Below are 26,165 nucleotides of genomic sequence, written 5' to 3'. Positions count from 1 at the left end.
ACATATGACGCACCGTGGCTCTCGGGTATTGGACACATGGCAAGCACCCACCGAACCATTTTTTTTTTTTGGCGGGTGATTCATTCATTGGTGTTCTTCCCCTAAAACGATCGTGACGCAGAGAGTGTTGCTCTCCTATTTTCTCGGAACCCCCCTTTCCATCTATGTCAAGCATTTCAACCAAAATTTCCAAAATCATTAAATAATTAAAATTAAAAAATAAAAATATCTATAGTAGAAAAATCCAATTGATTTTTATTTGAATTTACTCTGACTCTCCCCACAAGAAGGAACATTTGATTCGATGTTACTATCCTCAAGGTTGGATTCACCTGTGTTGATGCTTTTCACATTGTCCATGTTGTTGTTTTGGTAATTTTGATGTTCTTTATAAGTGACAAGGAGCTTGATTAAATTCGGAAGGTTGGTTATAATTTCAGCTAATTGTCCTTGGATAATGTTACAGTATTGCTTTTGAAGTGGCAATGCTATTGTGTTTGCTATGTAATCTTGAAACATCAAACTTGTCATACATATTTTTATGCATGATGGCTCTTTTTTACTTTTTTTTTTTTTTTTTCTTCCCTTGTTCAGAACTTGGGATTTTCTGTGTTTTATGTTTTATAATTCTTTCTGATTGGTTTGGAAGAGTTTGGAATATGCTAAAACTCATTACAAGTGCAAAATTATAGTGCCTTTCACTGCATTGTATTGTATAATAATTCATAGGGTCAACACAATGATTCTTACATTTGCTTTTGTTGGGGTGGATTGGATATTAATTTCAGCTTTCAAGAGTTTCTTGGGTGAGATATGATACAATGGAAATTTCTATGAAACAAATCTCCATGGACGCCTGAAGTTGTGAGTCCCTCCAGGAATTTACCTAGTGATGAATCCAGCATCTAATAACCACATTACAGAACCCAGAGATCTGGGAATTTCAAGTGCCAATTCCAATGGAGTTCATTCAGCACAAAGGAAGGTTTTGTCTGAGTCAAAGTTTCAAAGTGTCTTGCATAGCCCAATTATAACAGGTATGGTGAATTTTAACTCAGCGTCTACCTTCTGTCTGTGTTTTGATGCATATTTATGAGATGTGATTGAACCTGCAATTTCCAAAACATTGTGACATGATTATATTAACAAGAAAATTTATTGATATCCAAGTCTACTACATATGACTTATAGAGAACTATGGTGTTGCAAACTTTTATTGTAATTGTGCATGTTAGAGACATATAATATCAAATCGTTTATGGGCCTTTACTTAATAGCTTAAACTTCTAGGTGAGATGATTAGTCCCTACGATCACGAGATCGTATCCACACTTCAAGGCCAAAAGACTCTTGCATGAGGGGATGTGTTAGAGATATAATAAAAAATCATTGATAGGTCTTTACTCAGTAACTTAAATTTAAAATATATATACTTCATATATATATTTTAAGGGGTATATTATACAATTCATGTATATCCTTCAATTTAAAATATGCCAAGTCTACTAATTTTGCATCTTCTGCAGAACCATCAGCTGCATTAATAGGTCATAAGCTCCCTGAGGTGTTTCAACTGAAACATGGAAGCTACGCTGATCTTCCTGCTGCAAAAATCTCAGAACTGATGACATCATCTTGTTTGGATGTAAGTTCTCTTAGTCTTTTCATCACCTTCGGAGATACATGATGTTTATGTATATTTTTCTAGTTCTATGCATCACTGATTTATTTCAGCATTTATCGTTGCAGAATGCTCCCACTCAATCGCTTCTGAGTGTTGTCAATGGTATCCTGGAAGAAAGTGTTGAGAGAAGAAATGGCGAAATACCCCATGTATGGCCTTGGAGCCTTTGGTGTTACATATGTACATAAATCATTCATGTAGCACATGTATAAGTAAATGGGAATAGATTCTCTCATATTTTGCTTTAACGTGACAATGTGGTGTGGATATATCAATGGTCAGTAATTAAAGTGACAATTTCCACTTTTTCTTTTTATGAACTTTTTCAGTAAAATTGTGACTGTTGATTTATGAATGAATGACTGAGATCTTTCACGTGATATGGTCACGTTAAAAACAAGAAAAAAGAGAATCCATTTGTATAAGTCCATGCAAATGTCTTGCACATACACGTGTAACAAAAAAGGTTTTTGAGTGTAATGTCTTACAATATCTTTGCATCTCAGCGTGTGGCTTGCTTGTTGAGGAAAGTTGTCCAAGAGATTGAGCGGCGTATATCAACTCAAGCAGAACATTTACGAAAAGTATGTCAATTACATTATTTTGTATAAGCTAGTTACCTTTGTTTTTCTCAATTGGTTTTGATATATCATTTTCATTCCCTCTGCCTTCAGCAAAACAATCTTTTTAAGGCTCGTGAAGAAAAATATCAATCAAGAATCAGTGTACTTGAGGCTCTTGCATCTGGAACCGGGGAAGAGAGTGAGGTATCACAAATATTTATAGCTGATTTCATCATGTTAGAAGTGTGAATAAATGGACCCATTTCAAATTCCCTTCAACTTTGCATATTGGTACAATATTTTCTATTTATCATATGGAACTTTTTGTAACAGGTTGATGTTACAAGCCAGCTTCAGCAGCTAAAGGTAATGTTTTCTTACTTTGCAAGTAACATATCAGTGCACTTTTAGAGACAGGTTATGACAGTACTTTTTTTTTTTTTTTTGTGTTTTGATGCTAAATGAATTATTTTCATTTGATCATATTATGGGAAATTTGGCCCCTCATTACAGACTGAGAAGATTAAAAAGGAAGAAAAGAAGGCAGAAGAGTCAATTAAAACTGAGAAGGCAGAAGAGTCAATTAAAACTGAGAAGACTAAAGAAGTGGAAAAGAAGGAAGATGACAAAGATGTTATTAGACTTACTAAAGAGCTGGAAGACAAAAACATGGAAATTTCAACATTGAAGCAAGAACTAGAAACGTTGAAAAAAACATATGAAGTAAAATGCTCACAGTTGGAAGCAGAAGCAAAGGATGCTAAAGGAGAACTGAAACAGAAATCACAAGAAACTGAACAGATATTGGAACAATATAAAAATAAGGTTAAAGAGAAAGAGGCTTTTACTGAGTCAAAATATCAGAAGTGGAAAATGAAAGAGATCCAAATGCAAAAAGCTGTTAATTTCCAGCTTAGTTACCTACAGGTAAACTTATATATAGGTTAATGTCAATCTTATTGTTATGATATCAAATATTACAATTTTCCACTGAATTTGCAAACATCCAGAAATTGAAAATGTCATGGGAATCCATTAAGCAAGACGTTATGAAAGAGAAAACGGTTTATGCTGAGGAATGTAATCGATTAGGTAGGCCTTGTTATACACTTTTTTTATTTTTTTATTTTTTTTTGAGGGGGTAAGCTCTGATCATTGTGTTCGTAACTTGTTCAGGTGTAAATCTTAAATCACTAGTAGATGCAGCTGAGAATTATCAAGCAGTTCTTTCAGAAAATCGAAAAATGTTCAATGAAATTCAAGAATTAAAAGGTAATATTATCTGTGTTTGTCTAATAGGTAATTGATGTAGTTGTATTGTGAATTCACAAAAAAAAAAATTCTCTGATACAGGAAATATTAGAGTATATTGTCGACTCAGACCATTTCTTGCTGGACTAAAGGAAAAACAGTCTATTGTGGAACACATTGGTGAAACAGATTTGGTTGTGGCAAATCCCTCCAAACAAGGGAAAGAAGCCCTTAGAACATTTAAGTTTAACAAGGTCTTTGGTCCAACCTCAACTCAAGGTTTATTTCTATATACTCACCGTTTTATCATTAGGCTTTGAATGGATGAACTTTTTGCATCATAACAATACCTGTTTATTCAGCAACAAGGACCAAATTTAGACCACTTGATCATAGTGATTCTGATATCATGTCATAAACCAACTCTCTGAAAAGCACACATGATTTGTTTTATTATATACTAATTATTACTGATCTTAATTATACAGCTGAGGTGTACTCTGACATACAAGCCTTTATACGATCAGTACTCGATGGGTATAATGTATGTATATTTGCTTATGGCCAGACTGGTTCAGGGAAAACTTACACAATGGTATATAACCCTCTTTACATACTCATTTTTATCTTATACACCATGCTAGTTAATGGAAAATCCTCATTCTATAAGATGTCATTTTTTTCTCAGAGTGGTCCAAATGGTGCAACAAACGAAAGTGTTGGTGTTAACTATCGAGCTCTGAATGAACTCTTCAGCATATCCACAAATAGAAAAAGTTCCATAGTCTATGACATTGGGGTTCAAATAATTGAGATATATAATGAACAAGTGCGGGATTTGTTAACAAGTGATGGTGCTCCAAAAAAATATCCTTTTTTCAATAGCTTTGAACAGTTTATTTTGGTTGTGTTTTTCTTCTTTTTGATTTTTTTGCATGAAGTATGTCATGTTTATTATCTTTGATTTCCTTGATTTGCACACACTTGGGATATTGAACCACTCTCAACCAAATGGTTTAGCAGTGCCTGATGCTAGCATGTATCCTGTCAAATCAACTGCAGATGTCATGAAACTAATGGACATTGGTCTTAAAAATAGAGCCAAGGGTTCCACTGCTATGAATGAAAGAAGTAGCCGTTCTCACAGGTATGCTTTTTCCCTTCCCTATATATTCACTCTTAGAGATATATAAAACCATTAATATAGCCTCACTTAACAGCTTAAGTTTTTGGGTTACATTGGTTCTTTATATGATATCAGAGTCTCGGTGTCATGGGTTCGATCCTCACTGTAACATCCCCGTCTCGAGCCGGTTCAATTAACATACATATGATACAAACAGAAACAGCGGAAGACTTAACTTACGAAATTACGAGCAAACTTTTTCTTTTTCTAGTTTAATTCTTATTTGACGGATACGAAAATCGGACAGAGTAACCTCTGTAAATCGGACAACTGGGAAGAGTTCCTGATAGACAGTTTATACAGCATATACTTTCAGAAGTATCAGACATCCCTATAAAATCATATACCCATCCATGGGCGCATATAACTTGGCTCCGTGCCACTATACCGAACAACATGCAATCTAACACGTAACATAATTAAATACTACATCGTCATATCAACATGCCTGAATACACAAATGTACATGCATCAAACTGAAAGACATGTACAAAACATATACAGGCCATATACAAAGTAAAGGGTCAGACATCATGATCCCCAAAATGCTGAAATACTAAATAACATAAATACACTCCAAAATAGTAGTAGCCTACAGCTACTCAAAATCTGGTCTGTCCAAACGCCTCAACCACGGGTCGCGTCCCTGCCTAGTGAGGGCTGACCGGGAATCTGAGAACCTGAAATGATGTCCCCAAAGAGGGGTGAGATAACAAATCTCAATAAGCTCCAGGTTTATAGAGAATTCTTCATACCCCTGGGCTCACTCCTACATGAAAGTCAGATACAGAGTACACAAGGCAACATATAATAGATATCTTCACTGAACAAAACATATATACATATCTTATCAAAGGCGTACGCCGTCATTCCCAAGGGAGGACCCCAAGCGAAAATCAATGCACGTGTTCCCAAGGGAGGACCCCAAGCGGAACTAGAACATGTCAGAGGCGTACACCGTCAATCTCAGGGGAACCCCAAGAAGACATCAGTGTACCATACAATCAATACAGAAATCATATCAGAACAAGTCATATCATGTTATCAAAAAGCTCTATATGAATGCATCTATACAAATCATCAAAACAATCATACAATCCAACCACAGTTCACTACCTATGGTGGAGAACTCAAGCAGGAAAAGACTCCTAAAACATAGAGCTTACCTCTTGAAGCTTTACTAATTCGCTTACTTGTCGCGCAAGTTACTTATATAGCTCCAACGGACATTCAAACCCTCTCAATCCCTAGGCACACCTAGAGAAGAATTCAAAACAAAAATCAATAAAGTGTTACAATGCCATGAAATTTACACAAGGCATACATCTTATTGTTCACTTTCGTTTCCTCACATTATGCCAATCCTATGTCAATTCACAAGTCAAGACCACGCTTTTATAATTTCCTTTAATTTATCATTTTATAATCGTTAACGTTCCCTAAATTAACTAAGTATTCACTTGAGAATTTTAAACATAATTCATGCCATTTTTCTTCATAAGGCCGTGGGTACACATAAAGGAAACCAATATTTCTTTCAACAATTTTTCAAGTCATTTCACTTCTTCAACTCATCAATTACATGCATTGGAAACTCCACATTTTATTTTAATAAAATGTAACTTAATATATCCCTAAATCACCCTATAGGTCGAAATCTACAAGGGAACTTCAAAGGATTCTTTTCTTTTGCAATTTATTTTCTTCACTTAAATTGCAACTTGCACATACACATGTATATACCCACTATGTCCAATTAAATTTTGAACATCAAACTCCTCTACGGTACATTAGGGCTGAAACATAGAGATATAATAACATAGGATTTTTTCCACTTTGGTACTCTCACTAATTCATTAAATTTCCACTTACTCCAACATATTAACCTTCCCAATACATGAAATAAAATTTTGCACATCATACCCTCATTACTCCATTAAGGCCGAAATATAGTGGAAGAGGAGACATGGGATTTCTTCCAATTTTTATACATGTTAATGTCTAATTCTACATTACAACTCACTACACAATACTAACACATCACAAACTTTCAAATTTCATCACAAGCTTCCCACCAAAACATATTTCAAAATCTCAAACTTAAATCACAAAAATCAAACCATAGAAATAGAGATTTTGTAACATCCCCGTCTCGAGTCGGTTCAATTAACATACATATGATAAAAGCAGAAACAGCGGAAGACTTAACTTACGAAAATACGAGCTAACTTTTTCTTTTTCTTTTTAAATTCTCATTCGATGTAAACGAAAATCGGACAGAGTTTCCTCTATAAATCGGACAACTGGAGATTTTCCAATCCCGCTCAGAAGCATTTCCTGATAAACAGTTTATACAGCACATCAATCCAGAAGTACCAGTCATGCAAATATAATCAGATACCCATCCATGGGCGCATGCATAACTTGGCTCAGTGCCGCTAATCTAACAGCATGCAATCCAATACATAAACATAATTGAATACTACATCATCATATAACGTGCCTGAATACTCAAATGTACATGCATCAAACTGACAGGCATGTACAAAACATATACAGACCATATATACAAAATAAAGGATCTAACATCATGATCCACAAAATACTAAAATACTAAATGAAAGCACTAAACTCCAAAATATAAGTAGCCTACAGCTACTCAAAATCCCATCCGTCCAAAATCCTCAGCCACGGGTCGCGTCCCTGACTAGAGAGGTCTCACCGGGGAACTGGGCACCTGAAAATATGGCCCCAACGAGGGGTGAGATTACAAATCTCAATAAGCTCCAGGTTTATAGAGAATTCTCCATACCCCTGGCTCACTTCTGCATGAAAGTCAGATACAAAGTATACGAATAAAACATATAGCAGATATCATAACAGAACAGAGCATATATCCATATCATATCAGAGATGTGCGCCGTCATTCCCAAGGGAGGACCCCAAGCGGAAATCAACGCACGTGTTCCCGAGGGAAGACCCCAAAGCGGAACCAGACATATCAGAGGCGTACACCATTAGTCCCGAGGGAGGACCCCAAAGCGGACATCAGGGTACTATACAATCAATGGCCAGAGATTATTACAGAAATCATCTTACAGAAGTCATATCAGAACAAAACATATCATGTTATCAAATAGCTCTATATGAATGCATCTATACAAAGCATCAAAACAGTCATACAATCCAACCACAGTTCACTAACTATGGTGGAGCACTCAAGTAGGAAAAGACTCCTTAAACATAGAGCTTACCTCTTCAAGCTTTACCAATACCCTTACTTGTTGCACAAATTATTTATATTGCTTCAATAGAATTCCACTCCTTTTCAATCCCTAGGCACACCTAGAGAAGAATTTACAATAAAATCAATAAAATGATATTATGCCATGATACTTTCACAAAGCATACATTTTATCGCTTATTTTCATTTCTTTGCATTTTTGTCAATCCTATGCCAATACACAAGTCTAGACCTTTTTTGTAGTTGTTGGTGTTCTTTAATTTAATCAACCATTCCCTTAGGAATTTTCAACATAAATCGTGCTATTTTTCTTCAAAACTCATCACTTTTATACAATTTATTACAACACATTTTATTTAAAATAAAATGTACAAAATATATCCCTAAATACCCTATAGGTCGAATCCTATAAGGGGAATTTCCAAAGATCCTTCTCTTTTACAATACATTTTCTTTACTTCCTTACAACTTGCAAACACCTAGGAATGCTTCCACTAGATTCCTATTTTGAGTTTAGACACCAAGTCCTTTTTACTTAGGCATTCTTACTAACTCATCCATTTTCACTCATTTCCAACACATTATACCTTCACAATACATATTTATATCTCTACCAATTACACAAACTAAATTTTTGCACATCATCCCCTCCATACCCTCTCATGGCCGAACATCAAGGGACACAACACAAGGGGATTTTTTTTTTCATTTAACACATGTAAAAATGCTTATTTTTTCACTATGACTTCCTATACACAACAAACCATCATCACTTTCAAGTTTTATACTACTTTATTTCCTACCCATCCATGCTCATGACTTTCAAAACATTATTCACAATAATAAAGCCATAGGGTTAGAGTTTTGTTACCTCCAATGAACTACCCAAAGCCTAGAAGGCCTTCACCAAGCAAAGCTCCCTCCAAAGATCCATTTTTTCTTCTTGATCAATAGTAGCTCGAATTTGGGGGAGAGAAGAACTCTTCACACACTCAACAATAGCTCAAATTGATGGGTGGAATGGGTTCATTGGGTGGTTTACAAGCAATTTCATGTGGTGGGTCTTTGAATTTGGAGTATAGATGATGGAGAAGGAGGAGAAATTCAAAACCCTACCCCCCTTTCTCCAAGGTGCAGCTCGGCTTTTTGGGAAGAAGAAGAGAGAGAAGCTGATTTTTTTAAAAGTGCATCGTTGGCCACTTAGTTTTAAACATATATGAGTTTTTACCCGGTTGTTTTTCTATCGCGTATTTTACTTAAAATGACCCGGAACTTAACGTAAAGCTACGGATATATTTTTATTTTTCTAAAGTCATTTACATTAATTTTTATTTCCTAAGGAACAATATTCATAATTCACAGTATGGTTTTTGCATCGTTTTTGACGAAATGCACTTTGAACCACTAACTGTACTTTATTTATTTTTGAAACTCAACACTTATAAACTTATCATTTTCTTGGGCCTATATTGACTTGCTTGGCATATATTGGACTTTCTTATTCTTATTTCATCAATTATTCATTTCTGGACTCTACCGGTTGCTTAAACAGCAGTACTACTAAATACCCGGTAAAAACACTATTCACGAGATTTTCACGGAAAGTGCCAGACTATACAATTTTTTGTTCTGGACTCATTTTTATCGTCAGAATTGTCAAATTATGCCTCTAAAATCATTTTGCTTATTTAAGCTCTACCGGGTAATTCACAAGACTGCAAATTCTCCGACAGAACGCACTGTTCATAACATAGTCATGATTACAATCAAAATACTCGGAATCACTCACTGAATCTTATTATGGCATTTAAATCCTTGAATTAAACCTCTAATTAAGATTTACCAGTTATGGTCATTATAGATTTATTACCTCTAATCACTTATACAAAGCCTAGAGAACAATCTCCAAGCAAAGCTCCATCAAAACTCCAATTTCTCCTCTTTGATGAATAATGATTCGAATTGGGGGAAGATGATAGCTCTTTCAACAAGAAATTTTAGCCCAAAATAGATGGTGGAATGGATTCACTAGCCTTTTTCCTTAAATTTTCATGTATGGCATCATGACTTTTGGTGGCAAAATGAGTGGAAATGAGAGGAATTAAAAAAACAAACCCTAAGTCCCTTTCTCCATGGCAGCCGCGGGTTGGGAGGGAAGAAGGAGAGAGATATGGTGAGTGAATAGTGATTTTTAAGTCACTTAAAGGTTTATAAGTAGATGTGGCTTTTACCGGTTGTTTTTCCCCCCGCGTATTTTCACTTAAACTGACCCGGAACTAGTTTACAGCTACGGACATATTTTTATTTTTCTGAACTCATTTACATTAATTTTTATTTCCTAAGGAACAATATTCATAATTCACAGTATAGTTTCTGCACCGTTTTTGACGAAATGCACTGTGGTTCACTAATTGTGCACTGTTTGCATACGAAACTTAAACTTATTAATTTATCATTCTTTGGGCCTATTTTGACTTGCTTGGAATATATTGGACTTCATTATTCTTATTTCATCAATTATTTGTTTCTGGACTCTACCGGTTGCTTTGACAGCAGTACGAAATACCCGGTAGAAAATACTATTCACGAGATTTTCACGAAAAGTGCCAGACTATACAATTTTTCGTTCTGAACTCATATTTGGCGTCAGAATTGTCAAATTATGTCTCTAAAATCATTTTTGTAACGCCTGGCCGCTTCAAGAATCAATGACTATCTCCACATACTAACACGAGACTTTTCAGTGTGTTTTTTCCTCACTCGCACACTTCTCGAAAAACTTCCCACGAGGTCACCCATCCCAGAATTGCTCCAAGTCAAGCACGCCTAACTGTGGAGTTCTTCCGTTCCGGGCTACCGAAAAGAATATGCATCTTGTTAGTATAGTTAGTACCAATTAATTCTTATAAGCTATTCCCAACTGTATCGTCCCATACCAGCACAGTCTCTGGAATTCCTCTCTTTCGGGTGTTGATTCAATTCATTCATGGACCTCCGTCGCTGGAAGCCTGCCAGGAGCCGCTCCTTGTCCATGCCCTTTCGCACCGGCGATCACTCCCCGCCCTCGTCAGCGCCCGAGATGTTACAATTTTTCTCATTTAAGCTCTACCGGTTAATTCACAAGAATGCAGATTATTCGGCAGAACGCACTGTTCATGACTTAGTCATGATTACAATCAAAATACTCGAAATCACGCTCTAAATCTAGTTATGGCATTTAAATCCTTAAATTAAACCTCTAATTAAGATTTACCAGTTAGGGTCATTATACTCATCGCCTCCCATTTTATTAATAATTGATAAAGTTTGAGGAGTTTCTTAGCATAAGTATGTGAACCTGTGCATTGTTCATCTTTCAAGTGCAATGGACTTCCGTGTGAGGAGGCGTGTTAGATATATATAAAACCATTAATATAGCCTCATCTAACAGCTTAAATTTTTAGGTTGAATTGGTTATTTACATTCACCATTGAAAGATTTCTAGTATTGTGATGATCAATAAACTTGTGTGCACAGTGTGGTCTCAATTCATGTTCGTGGAGTGGATAAGAAGTCTGGTTCTTCTCTTCAAGGTAATCTTCATTTGGTAGATTTGGCAGGAAGTGAAAGGGTAGACCGCTCTGAAGTAACTGGGGATAGACTTAAGGAAGCACAGCATATTAACAAATCACTATCTGCCCTTGGTGATGTCATTTTTGCACTTTCTCAAAAGAGTGCCCATGTACCATACAGAAACAGCAAGCTTACTCAACTTTTGCAATCATCTCTTGGTAAAATCATTGTTTATCATTTCTTAATGTCAACATGCCTTGCTTTGCTAGGATTGCATTTGAAGCCTGTCATTGATTTTACTGCACAGGTGGTCAAGCAAAGACACTCATGTTAGTCCAAATTAATTCAGACGTAAAGTCATTTTCTGAATCTCTGAGTACTTTGAAGTTTGCTGAGAGGGTTTCTGGAGTTGAGTTAGGAGCTGCACGAAGTACCAAAGAGGGCAGAGATGTCAGAGAATTGATGGAGCAGGTGCTTAACTTGGCTAAAGATGGTTATGTTTCATACCTTACATACCTTCCATCATTTTATGAATGCATCAAATGCCTATAAGTTGATCAACTATCTATCTTCCTTTCTTTTCCTTGTATGCTTTGAAATTAGAAGCTTATAGAAAACTTACTTTGGTTTTGAGAAAAACTGAAGATGACTAGATCCGAGAAGTAAATTCAACTATGGATTAATTTGTTTAAATTTTTTGCTTTCCCTTGCAGGTGGCTTCTCTCAAGGACACTATTTTGACAAAAGATGAGGAGATTGAGAGGCTACAATTACTTAAGAATCTGAAAAATGGTTATCCTGGTGGCAATTCTGAGAAGCTTGAAACTTCCCCCGATTGAGGTAAGTGTCTTCTTTTTCCAATCAAAGATTCATTTGGAAGTACTCTTTATCAGAAATCAAAAACCATAAAGTGGAAAAAATAAGCACCTTGAAGGTGAAATTATGATGTGCAGAAGCAGATTTTGATTGAAGATTAAATGACACTTTTAACCATGGTCTTTCTATGGAACAGATGCTGATGGATCTTCTCAAAATTCCATTCTCATTGAAGGAACACAAAATCATCAAATAACATAGAGAAGTAAGTAGTGCTTATATTATTACATGACCATTTTGCTATAGCTTCAATTATAAAGGGTTGTTCTTGTTAATTTTCTTGCAATAAGTTATTTACACCAATATGAATCTGAGAACTCATATATCATCCTTTCCTTTTAAAAATTCTATTGATGGTGAAACTCCTTAGAATAATTAACTTAAGCTTTTCTAATGATTCTTATATTTGCTATAGGTTTATGAATGATTTCCGACCTTCCCAATATCCACCACATTGGTTACAGTAAAAGACTCCCTGAACATCTTTATGTAAATTCCATAGGTATATAACTATACTAATCCATTGCTTGTTAGAAGCTCTGCTCGTAAATATTTCAACATGCTTCAGAAATGTTCATTTCAGGTATTTAAAGCAACTACAGAATTGGCCAAATCGTAGCTCCAAAAATGTAGCAGTAAAGTAGGAGGCAGTAGTTACAAATTCATTCATGAACTGTTCCCAGTTTTAAACAGAGAAAAAAAAATACACATTCATTTATGTAAATAATCTTCTGATTGTTCTGACCCTTGTACTTTAGTCACGGAGCAATTTTGTGGATATAGTAACCAACTTTGACTTTGTAATATTCATTGATTCTTCTTTGTTCAATATTGACACCCCAGTTTGAAACTATAAATTGCCTAAGGCTTTCACTACTCCCCCAATCCTTGTAACTTAATATTCATTAATTTAATTAAGTTGGAAGTAATTGTGCTATAAAAGAAAAGAAACTTATGTACCAAAAAAAAGGAAACTAATAATAATAATAATAATAATGAATATTCTCACGTCCATTATAATGACCCTAACTGGTAAATCTTAGTTAGAGATTTAATTTAAGGATTTAAATGCCATAATTAGATTCAGTGAGCGATTTCGAGTATTTTGACTGTAATCATGACTATGTTATGAACAGTGCGTTCTGCCGGAGAATTTACAGTTTTGTGAATTAACCGGTAGAGCTTAAAATGAGCAAAATAATTTTAGGAACATAATTTGAAAATTCTGATGACAAATATGAGTTCAGAACGAAAAATTGTATAGTCTGGCACTTTCCGTGAAAATCTCGTGAATAGTGTTTCTACCGGGTATTTTGTACTGCTGTTTAAGCAACCGGTAGAGTCCAGAAATAAATAATTGATGAAATAAGAATAAGAAAGTCCAATATATGCCAAGCAAGTCAATATAGGCCCAAGAAAATGATAAGTTTATAAGTTTTAAGTTTCGTAAGTAAAGGAAGTACAATTAGTGATGCACAGTGCATTTCGTCAAAAACGGTGCAAAAACCATACTGTGAATTATGAATATTGTTACTTAGGAAATAAAAATTAATTTAAATGACTTTAGAAAAATAAAAATATATCTGTAGCTTTAAGTTAAGTTCCGGGTCAATTAAGTAAAAATACGCGATAGAAAAACAACCGGGTAAAAGGGCCACATGTGCTTAAAAGCTTAAGTGACTCAAATGAGCACTATTCAAAATCAGCTCTCTCTCCTCTCTTCCTCAAAGAAGCCGAGCTGCACTTGGTGAAAAGGGGGGGTAGGGTTTGGTTCTTCATTTCTTTGATTCTCACTCCAAAGTTAACCAAATCACAAGTCCCACTACTTGAAATCGATGGGAAACCACCCAATGAGTCCATCCCACCCATTTATTTGAGCTATCATTGGTTGTGTGAGGAGATATTTCCTTCCCCAATTTCGTGTACTATTCATCAAGAGGGCAAAATGAAGTTTTTGATGGAGATTCTCTTGGTGTAGGTCTTCTAGGCTTTGGGTAGTTGATTTGAGGTAACAAACCTCTATTTCCATGATGTTGTTTTGATTATTTAAGTTATAAAATTGTGTATATGCCTTGGGTGGAAAAGCATGATGTGTTAAAATATGTATTGATGAGGAATAATTGATATTTTGATGTATAAAATGAAAATAAGCATTTGTATGTATGTAAAAAAATTAGAAAAAAATCCTATGATTTCCTCTACATGTTCGGCCATCATAGATGAAGAGTAGGTTGTTGTGCAAAAATTTTATCTTAAGTATTAGGAAGGTTTAAGGTGTAGGAATTAAGTGGAAATTTGATAAATTAGTGAGAATGCCAAAGTGGGAAAAATTATATGAAATATGCCCTTAGGTTTAGGCCTTGTGGGGCTTTGGAGGGACTTTATGCTCCAAAAATTAAGTTGGAACCTTATGAAAACATGTATTTGTATGTGTAAGTTACGTGTAAGTGAAGAAAAAGAACCTTTGTCTATGTCCTTGTAGTGTTCGACCTAGAGGGTGGTATAGGAGTATATTTTGTTACATTTTATTGTAAATAAAATGTGTTCTAATTCATTGTATAAAATTGATGAGTTAAGAAGTGAAATGACTCGAAAAATGGTTGAAAAATACCTTGATTTCCTAAGGGTATGTCCGCGGCGTTTGAAGTAAAATGGCATGAATGATATTGAAAATTCTCAAGTGAATACTTGATTAAAATTAAAGAATGCTAACGAGTATAAGGTGGTCTAGACTTGTGTATTGGCATAACATTGGCAAAAGTATAAAGAAAGGAAAATAAGCGATAAAATGTATGCTTATGAAATAATCATGGCATAGTATCATCTTATTGATGCATTGTAAAGTATTCTCTAGGTGTGCCTAGGGATTGAGAAGGATCGGAAATCTCTTGAAGCGATAAAAGTAACTTGGTCCACAAGTAAGCGTATTGGTAAAGCTTCAAGAGGTAAGCTCTATGTTTAAGGAGTCTTTTCCTGCTTGAGTGCTCCACCATGGTTAGTGAACTATGGTTGGACTGTATGATTGTGATTTAGATGCTTTGTATAGATGCATTCATATAGAGTTATTTGATAACATGATATGTTTTGCTCTGATATGACTTCTGTAATTTGATTTCTGTAACAATCTCTGGCCATTGATTGTATAGTACCCGGACGTCCGCTTTGGGGTCCTCCCTCGGGACTGATGGTGTACTCCTCTGATATGTCTGGTTCCGCTTTGGGGTCCTCCCTCGGGAACACGTGCGTTGATTTCTGCTTGGGGTCCTCCCTTGGGAATGACGGCGCACATCTCTGATATGATATGGATATATGCTCTGTTCTGTTATGATATCTGTTATATGTTGTATTTGTATACTCTGTATCTGACTTTCATGCAGGAGTGAGCCAGGGGTATGGAGAATTCTCTATAAACCTGGAGCTTATTGAGATTTGTAATCTCACCCCTCTTTGGGGACACATTTTCAGGTGCCCAGATTTCCGGTGAGTCCTCACTAGGCAGGGACACGACACGTGGCTGAGGCAGTTGACAGACCGGATTTTGAGTGGCTGTAGGCTGCTACCTTTTTGGAGTGTTTGATGTATTTTAGTATTTTCGCATTTGATGGATCATGATATTGATCCTTTATTTTGTATATGGCCTGTATATGTTTTGTACATGTCTGTCAGTTTGATGCATGTACATTTGAGTATTCAGGAACGTTATATGATGATGTAGTATTCAGATAGGTTTATGTTTTGATGGCATGCTGTTAGATTTAGCGGCACGGAGCCATGTTATGCATGCGCCCATGTATGGGTATTCGATTATATTTGGATATCTGGTATTTCCGAATTGATATGTTGTATAAACTGTTTATCAGGAAATGCTTCTGAGTGGGATTGGAAAATCCCCAGTTGTCCGATTTATAGAGGAAACTCTGCCCGATTTTCGTTTACGCCGAGAAAGAATTAAGTTAGAAAAAGAAAAAGTTAGCTCATATTTTCGTAAGTTAAGTCTTCCGCTGTTTTCTGTTTTATCATATGTATGTTAATTGAACCGGCTCGAGACGGGGATGTTACATTTATGGTATCAGAGCAGTTTCTCTAGAAGAGCCTGTGAAATATTGCATGAACTGTTCGGGTTGTTATATTCTTGAGTTTTTCTTGGAATACTATGATATGCATGTCTGATCACCGAGTGTGAGCGTAGCTAACTCATTCCTTTGTGTGAAATATGCAGAATTATGGTTCGCCCAAGAAGGACTTCTGATCCTCCTATTGACCCGACCGATCCAATATTGGCAGATTTGGCAAGACCCCGACTTAACCCGCGGGGAAATACTTCACAGCCAGATCCAATGATAATGGCCTTAACTGAGATGCAACAAAATATGGCTGCAGCTAGGCAGCGAGAGCTAGAAGTGATGATGAAAGCAAATCAAGATCTGTTAGAGGCTAATAGGTTGGCCAATCAAGAAATGATGGCAGCAAGCAGAATGGCGAATATTGAAATGATGAGATTACTCTTGGTTGAGGTGAGGGCGGGTGGGCAAGGTCCACAGCCACAGCCTTTGCAACAGCCACAGCCTGAGCCACAACCACAACAGCCTGTTCCTCCTCCTCATAATCCCATTGTTGTGGAGGGTGAAGGAAATAATGATGTGAATGAAGAATCTAGTCACAGGGGTGGTGTGGCACAGCCAGCCACTAATAGAGAGCAAAGAGAAAGAATGCTAAATGCCTTCCGAAAACATGCACCACCAAATTATAAAGGAGGCATTGATCCTATTGCTGCAATTCAGTGGTTAGAAGAATTGGATCGCATTTTTACTGTCATGGAGTGTGATGATCAGCAGAAATTGTTGTATGCTTCTTATATGTTGCAGAATGATGCAGCTGATTGGTGGAGAAATACCCGTCTGCCCTTGGAATGTCAGGGTTATGCTATTACCTGGCCTTTATTTGAAAGGCAATTCTTGCTGAAATACTTTCCGGCTGAAGCCCGGATAAGGAAGAAGGGTGAATTTGAAGAACTAAAGCAGGGTCAGATGTCTATTGATGAATACTTGAATAAGTTCAATAAGCTGGCCAAATACTCTCATTTCCAGAGAGCTCCACCTACAGAGGATGACTTGATTTTTAAATTTCATAGAGGATTACATGATAACATCTCTGAAAAACTTGCAGGTGACTCATTTGATACTTTTGCTGCACTTGTTAAAAAGTGTAAAAATATTCAAGAATATTACAGAAGGAAGCATAAGGACCAATCTGCTCCTAATTCTGGTCCTAAAAACACTTCTGGGAATTCTAAAGGAAAAGGGTTGCAGGTTAGACAGTCTGATGGTAAGTTCAAAAAGGCGGGAAATTCTAAGCCTGGAAATATTAAGCCTGCTTCTCTATGTGCTACATGTGGTAAAGTTCATGCTGGGGTTTGCAGAAAAGAGCAAAGATTGTGTTACAAATGTGGCCAACCTGGGCATTTTATTAGGGACTGCCCCTTTAATGGGGGACAGGTTTCTACTATTCAGGCCACTCCGGCTCCTATTGTGGTTGAGGAACCATCTCTACCTCTCCCACCTCCAGTTGCCCGAGTATATGCAGTGACTCAGCAAGAGGCTGAGAGGTCAGCTAGTTTGGTGCGAGGTATGATTTCTATTCATGATGAAATGCTTAGTGTTTTGTTTGATTCTGGTGCCACGCATTCTTTTATTGCTGATTATGTAGCTGAAGCATTTGGTCTGCATGTGATAAAAATGAAAACTCCTATGCGTATTGTTACGGCTGTGGGAAGAGTTTTTAATGAAGACTATGTTTGTGAAAATGTGAAATTCAAGTATGAAGGCAGGGAATATTCTGCCGACTTTATTGTCTTGCACCTTGCTTCTGTGAATTTAATTCTGGGGATGGATTGGTTGTCCAAGTACTGTGTGAAGATTGACTGCTGCAGTAAAACCATTTCTGTCTCATCTCATGATGAAGAAAGGGAGTCTCCTTATTTGTCTGTACTTCAGGTGGTAAAGGCCTTGAAGGAAGGAGATTCCGGGTATGTTTTATTGGGAGGTTTGGTTGGCGTCAACAAGGAGCCAGTTTCTGTTATTCCGATTGTCTCTGAATTTGAGGATGTCTTTCCGGATGAAATTCCGCACTTCCCTCCAGAGAGGGAAATTGAATTTGCAATTGACTTATTGCCTGGTGTGGGACCTATCTCTCTTGCCCCATACCGGATGTCACCTCTGGAATTATCCGAATTGAAGAAGCAGATTGAAGACTTATCCGGAAAAAATTTTATTAGGCCGAGTGTGTCTCCTTGGGGAGCCCCGGTGATCTTTGTTAAGAAGAAGGATGGGTCTATGAGATTATGTACAGACTACCGGCAGTTGAATAAGGTTACTGTTAAGAATAAGTATCCTTTGCCGCGTATAGATGATTTGTTGGATCAGTTGCGTGGTGCGACTGTATTTTCTAAGATTGATCTCCGGTCCGGGTATCATCAGATCCGGGTAAAGCCGGATGACGTTCCGAAGACAGCTTTCAGGTCCCGTTATGGGCACTATGAGTATCTGGTTATTCCTTTTGGGCTTACAAATGCACCAGCCGTTTTCATGGGTTATATGAATCGGATCTTTAAAGCCTATCTGGATCAGTTTGTGGTGGTCTTTATAGATGACATACTGATATATTCAAAGAGTAAAGAAGAGCATTCTGAGCATCTAAAGGTTGTTTTGCAGATTCTGAGAGAGCATCAGTTGTATGCTAAACCATCAAAATGTGAATTCTGGCTTTCCGAGATACAATTTCTGGGCCATGTCATCTCATCTGAAGGAGTGGCAGTGGACCCGAGCAAGATTGAAGCAGTGGTAGAATGGGAACGTCCTAAAAATGTTACAGAGATCAGGAGTTTTCTTGGTTTGGCTGGATATTATAGGCGTTTTATTGAGGGATTCTCACGGATGGTTTTACCTTTGACACGGTTAACCCGTAAAGGGAACCCATTTGTGTGGACCCAAGAATGTGAAGTAAGCTTTCAAGAGTTAAAAAGGAAGTTGACTACAGCTCCGGTATTAATATTGCCGGATCCTACAAGTAAGTTTGTGGTGTATTGTGATGCTTCTAAGTTTGGGTTAGGTTGTGTGTTAATGCAGTTCCGTCAGGTGGTCGCTTATGCTTCTCGGCAGTTGAAACCGCATGAGGAGAATTATCCGACACATGATCTTGAGTTGGCAGCCGTAGTGTTCGCATTGAAAATTTGGCGACACTTTCTATACGGGGCCGATTTTATTGTCTACAGTGACCACAAAAGTCTAAAGTATCTGTTTGATCAGAAGGAGCTAAATATGAGGCAACGCCGATGGGTGGAATTTCTGAAGGATTATGATTTTGAATTGCAATATCACCCTGGTAAAGCCAATGTAGTAGCTGATGCTTTAAGCAGAAAGACGCTTGGTATGGCCAATTTGATGATTTCCGAGTATAATTTGATTGAGAAATTCAGGGATCTCCACATTCCTGTGAATACAGAAGATAGTCCGCATTTATTGACTACTACGGTAGTCCTGAATTCATTAGTTGAGCGGATTAAAGAAGCTCAATTGCTTGATGAAGAGATTCAGTCTATGAAAGAGCAGGACTTTGTGTCCACTGATAGGTTCGGTCTTAAGTTTTACAAGGATCGAATCATTGTTCCAAAAGGTCAGATGGTAGATGAGGTATTAACTGAGGGTCACATGGGTAAGTACACTATCCATCCTGGTGCTACCAAGATGTACCAAGACTTGAAACGGAATTTCTGGTGGTCGGGAATGAAGAAAGACATTGCTCTATTTGTGAGTAAGTGTTTGACATGTCAGAAAGTTAAGATTGAGCATCAGAGACCTTCTGGATTACTGCAGCCCTTGGATATTCCGGAATGGAAATGGGTCAGTATTTCTATGGATTTTGTAGTAGCATTACCGAGAACTCAGGCTGGTTTTGATTCCATCTGGGTAGTTGTTGACAGATTGACAAAGTCTGCACATTTCATACCAGTTAAAACGAGTTTCTCCACAGAGCAGTTGGCTCGGATATATGTAAGAGAGATTGTGAAACTTCATGGTGTTCCTGAAAGTATCATTAGTGATCGGGACCCTAAATTTACTTCTAGACTCTGGGATGCAGTGCAACAGGCCTTCGGTACACAGTTGAGGCTGAGCACGGCTTATCATCCCCAGACTGATGGTCAGACTGAGAGGACTATTCAGACCCTGGAGGACATGTTGAGGGCTTGTGCCTTAGAGCAGGGAAATGCATGGGATAAATATCTTCCTCTAGTGGAATTTTCCTACAATAATAGTTATCATGCCAGTTTGGGCATGGCTCCGTATGAAGCTTTGTATGGCCGTAGGTGCAGGGCGCCTACTTGTTGGTCAGAAATTGGAGAGAGGCAGTTATTTGGGCCTGATATGGTCCAAGAGACTACCGATCAAATTATGATGATTAAGGATCGATTGAAGAAAGCACAGAGTCGCCAAAAGAGTTATTATGATGCAAAGCATAGACCCCTTGAATTTTCAGAAGGGGATCATGTATTTATCCGTTTGTCTCCGACTACGGGTGTTGGGCGTGCTCTAGGAGTGAGGAAGTTGAGTCCTAGGTTCATTGGGCCCTACCAGATTATGAAAAGGGTTGGACCTGTGGCTTATCAGCTTGCCTTACCTCCACATCTGTCAAATTTGCATAGTGTTTTTCACATCAGTCAACTTCGAAAATACGTGCCGGATGAATCCCACATTGTACAGCCGGACAATATCGAAGTAAGAAAAGACTTGAAGTTTGTTGTGAGAACCGTTTAAGGTTCTAGCACGTGATGAAAAAGTGTTGAGAAACAGGACTATTCCCATGATCAAGGTACAATGGGAAGGATTGACTCCTGAGGACGCCACTTGGGAGCGGGAGAATGAAATTCTCCAGCGATATCCTGAGTTTGATGTCAGGTATATGTATATTTGATATTTGATTTTGTGGGCAAAATCCTTAAAAGGTGGGGTGAATATAATGACCCTAACTGGTAAATCTTAGTTAGAGATTTAATTTAAGGATTTAAATGCCATAATTAGATTCAGTGAGCGATTTCGAGTATTTTGACTGTAATCATGACTATGTTATGAACAGTGCGTTCTGCCGGAGAATTTACAGTTTTGTGAATTAACCGGTAGAGCTTAAAATGAGCAAAATAATTTTAGGAACATAATTTGAAAATTCTGATGACAAATATGAGTTCAGAACGAAAAATTGTATAGTCTGGCACTTTCCGTGAAAATCTCGTGAATAGTGTTTCTACCGGGTATTTTGTACTGCTGTTTAAGCAACCGGTAGAGTCCAGAAATAAATAATTGATGAAATAAGAATAAGAAAGTCCAATATATGCCAAGCAAGTCAATATAGGCCCAAGAAAATGATAAGTTTATAAGTTTTAAGTTTCGTAAGTAAAGGAAGTACAATTAGTGATGCACAGTGCATTTCGTCAAAAACGGTGCAAAAACCATACTGTGAATTATGAATATTGTTACTTAGGAAATAAAAATTAATTTAAATGACTTTAGAAAAATAAAAATATATCTGTAGCTTTAAGTTAAGTTCCGGGTCAATTAAGTAAAAATACGCGATAGAAAAACAACCGGGTAAAAGGGCCACATGTGCTTAAAAGCTTAAGTGACTCAAATGAGCACTATTCAAAATCAGCTCTCTCTCCTCTCTTCCTCAAAGAAGCCGAGCTGCACTTGGTGAAAAGGGAATCACAAGTCCCACTACTTGAAATCGATGGGAAACCACCCAATGAGTCCATCCCACCCATTTATTTGAGCTATCATTGGTTGTGTGAGGAGATATTTCCTTCCCCAAATTCGTGTACTATTCATCAAGAGGGCAAAATGAAGTTTTTGATGGAGATTCTCTTGGTGTAGGTCTTCTAGGCTTTGGGTAGTTGATTTGAGGTAACAAACCTTATTTCCATGATGTTGTTTTGATTATTTAAGTTATATAAGTTACAAAGTATAAATATATATATATTTTCTATGTCCTATAGTGTACTATATATAATATGATATAATGATATCAAAAAAATTGCCAACATATATTAAATATCAAACAAGAATTTTTATATATATATATATATATAATACAGATATATAAACATACATACATATATATGTTCCAATATATATATATATATAATAATATAACACATATATATATTATATGATAATATATAATATATATATATATATATTTTTATCTATTTATATATAAGAGAACTCATAATAAACTATTTTTATTTATATACATATCATCCTATAACAATATATATATATATTCACATATTGTTTTCACATAAACATTATCAAAGTCATGTGAAAAACATTTGGTGGGAAATTGGGACAGATGAGAATGGAGGTAAGGCAATTTGAAATGGCAAAAACCAAACCCTAATCAATTATTTGTTCACCAAGTGCAGTGTAGTTGCTTTTGAAAAGGAGAGAAAAATGTCAAGTCTTAAGCTTTTAAGCACACAGGTAAAAAAATCGCGTATTTTTACTTAATCCCAACTTAACTTAAAGCTACAATATATTTTTATTTTTCTAAAATCATTTACAATTTCTTAAGTAAATATTCATAATTCACAGATGGTTTTTGCAATTTTTGACGAAATGCACTGTGCATTGGTAATTGCTTCCTTTACATTTAAACTTAAAACTTAAAACTTATCATTTTCTTGGGCCTATATTCACTTTTGGATATTTGCCCACAAAATCTTATTCTTACACACTGAACTCTACCGGTTGCTTAATCAAAAATCTTGTCATCACAAAATTATTTTTCTTAAGCTTTTCTACCGGTTAATTCACAAAACCTGTAATTCATCCGTCAACAAGTTCTATCTTTAAATCAAATTAAATCTCTAATTAAGATTTAACAGTTAGGCCTGAAATAAACCTGGTCCCACTCTATGGTATCCAATAACTCTTTGCCCTGTTGCAATGGACATCAAATTTGATCGGTAGTCTGAAGGCAAGTAGGCCCTGCACCTACGGCCATACAAAGCTTCATAGGAGCCATGCCCAAACTGGCATGATAACTATTATTGTAGGAAAATTCCACCAGAGGAAGATATTTATCCCATGCATTTCCCTGCTCTAAGGCACAAGCCCTCAACATGTCCTCCAGGGTCTGAATAGTCCTCTCAGTCTGACCATCAGTCTGGGGATGATAAGCCGTGCTCAGCCTCAACTGTGTACCGAAGGCCTGTTGCACTGCATCCCAAAGTCTAAAGTAAATTTAGGGTCCCGATCACTAATGATACTTTCAGGAACACCATGAAGTTTCACAATCTCTCTTACATATATCCGAGCCAACTGCTCTGTGGAGAAACTCGTTTTAACTGGTATGAAATGTGCAGACTTTGTCAATCTGTCAACAACTACCCAGATGGAATCAAAACCAGCCTGAGTTCTCGGTAATGCTACTACAAAATCCATAGAAATACTGACCCATTTCCATTCCGGAATATCCAAGGGCTGCAGTAATCCAAAAGGTCTCTGATGCTCAATCTTAACTTTCTGACATGTCAAACACTTACTCACAAATAGAGCAATGTCTTTCTTCATTCCCGACCACCAGAAATTCCGTTTCAAGTCTTGGTACATCTTGGTAGCACCAGGATGGATAGTGTACTTACCCATGTGACCCTCAGTTAATACCTCATCTACCATCTGACCTTTTGGAACAATGATCCGATCCTTGTAAAACTTAAGACCGAACCTATCAGTGGACACAAAGTCCTGCTCTTTCATAGACTGAATCTCTTCATCAAGCTTGAGCTTCTTTAATCCGCTCAACTAATGAATTCAGGACTACCGTAGTAGTCAATATATGCGGACTATCTTCTGTATTCACAGGAATGTGGAGATCCCTGAATTTCTCAATCAAATTATACTCGGAAATCATCAAATTGGCCATACCAAGCGTCTTTCTGCTTAAAGCATCAGCTACTACATTGGCTTTACCAGGGTGATATTGCAATTCAAAATCATAATCCTTCAGAAATTCCACCCATCGGCGTTGCCTCATGTTTAGCTCCTTCTGATCAAACAGATACTTTAGACTTTTGTGGTCACTGTAGACAATAAAATCGGCCCCGTATAGAAAGTGTCGCCAAATTTTCAATGCGAACACTACGGCTGCCAACTCAAGATCATGTGTCGGATAATTCTCCTCATGCGGTTTCAACTGCCGAGAAGCATAAGCGACCACCTGACGGAACTGCATTAACACACAGCCTAACCCAAACTTAGAAGCATCACAATACACCACAAACTTACTTGTAGGATCCGGCAATATTAATACCGGAGCTGTAGTCAACTTCCTTTTTAACTCTTGAAAGCTCACTTCACATTCTTGGGTCCACACAAATGGGTTCCCTTTACGGGTTAACCGTGTCAAAGGTAAAACCATCCGTGAGAATCCCTCAATAAAACGCCTATAATATCCAGCCAAACCAAGAAAACTCCTGATCTCTGTAACATTTTTAGGACGTTCCCATTCTACCACTGCTTCAATCTTGCTCGGGTCCACTGCCACTCCTTCAGATGAGATGACATGGCCCAGAAATTGTATCTCAGAAAGCCAGAATTCACATTTTGATGGTTTAGCATACAACTGATGCTCTCTCAGAATCTGCAAAACAACCTTTAGATGCTCAGAATGCTCTTCTTTACTCTTTGAATATATCAGTATGTCATCTATAAAGACCACCACAAACTGATCCAGATAGGCTTTAAAGATCCGATTCATATAACCCATGAAAACGGCTGGTGCATTTGTAAGCCCAAAAGGAATAACCAGATACTCATAGTGCCCATAACGGGACCTGAAAGCTGTCTTCGGAACGTCATCCGGCTTTACCCGGATTTGATGATACCCGGACCGGAGATCAATCTTAGAAAATACAGTCGCACCCCGCAACTGATCCAACAAATCATCTATCCGCGGCAAAGGATACTTATTCTTAACAGTAACCTTGTTCAACTGCCGGTAGTCTGTACATAATCTCATAGACCCATCCTTCTTCTTAACAAAGATCACCGGTGCTCCCCACGGAGACACACTCGGTCTGATAAAATTCTTACTGGACAAGTCTTCAATCTGCTTCTTCAATTCAGATAATTCTAGAGGTGACATCCGGTATGGGGCAAGAGAGATAGGTCCCACACCAGGCAATAAGTCAATTGCAAATTCAATTTCCCTCTCTGGAGGAAAGTGCGGAATTTCATCCGGAAAGACATCCTCAAACTCAGAGACAATCGGAATAACAGAAATTGGCTCCTTGTTGACGCCAACCAGACCTCCCAATAAAACATACCCGGAATCTCCTTCCTTCAAGGCCTTTACCACCTGAAGTACAGACAAATAAGGAGACTCCATTTCTTCATCATGAGATGAGACATAAATGGTTTTACTGCAGCAGTCAATCTTCACACAGTACTTGGACAACCAATCCATCCCCAGAATTAAATTCACAGAAGCAAGGTGCAAGACAATAAAGTCGGCAGAATATTCCCTGCCTTCATACTTGAATTTCACATTTTCACAAACATAGTCTTCATTAAAAACTCTTCCCACAGCCGTAACAATACGCATAGGAGTTTTCATTTTTATCACATGCAGACCAAATGCTTCAGCTACATAATCAGCAATAAAAGAATGCGTGGCACCAGAATCAAACAAAACACTAAGCATTTCATCATGAATAGAAATCATACCTCGCACCAAACTAGCTGACCTCTCAGCCTCTTG

At 37.2% G+C, this 26,165-nt stretch overlaps 1 protein-coding gene across 1 annotated transcript; it reads left to right on the top strand.

The window, feature by feature from the left end:
- The first annotated feature begins 892 nt into the window (after positions 1 to 892).
- Positions 893 to 12,319, top strand: LOC133313582 (kinesin-like protein KIN-14K). Its single transcript, XM_061514977.1, has 17 exons — positions 893 to 1,037; positions 1,527 to 1,645; positions 1,750 to 1,833; positions 2,191 to 2,268; positions 2,359 to 2,451; positions 2,581 to 2,613; positions 2,761 to 2,790; positions 2,863 to 3,174; positions 3,258 to 3,339; positions 3,424 to 3,519; positions 3,601 to 3,777; positions 3,987 to 4,093; positions 4,187 to 4,365; positions 4,481 to 4,645; positions 11,445 to 11,698; positions 11,788 to 11,951; positions 12,194 to 12,319. Exons 1-17 carry the CDS (start codon positions 893 to 895, stop codon positions 12,317 to 12,319), a joined length of 2,244 nt encoding a protein of 747 aa, XP_061370961.1.
- Positions 12,320 to 26,165: the final 13,846 nt, after the last annotated feature.

The sequence above is a fragment of the Gastrolobium bilobum genome, unplaced genomic scaffold, assembly GCF_033153095.1.
Source record: "Gastrolobium bilobum isolate Gb01-03AN ecotype WA unplaced genomic scaffold, APGP_CSIRO_Gbil_v1 utg1760, whole genome shotgun sequence".
In the NCBI taxonomy this organism is placed as follows: Eukaryota; Viridiplantae; Streptophyta; class Magnoliopsida; order Fabales; family Fabaceae; genus Gastrolobium; species Gastrolobium bilobum.
Note: the sequence above shows the minus strand (reverse complement) of the source record. Positions and strands in the feature narration are given on the sequence as shown.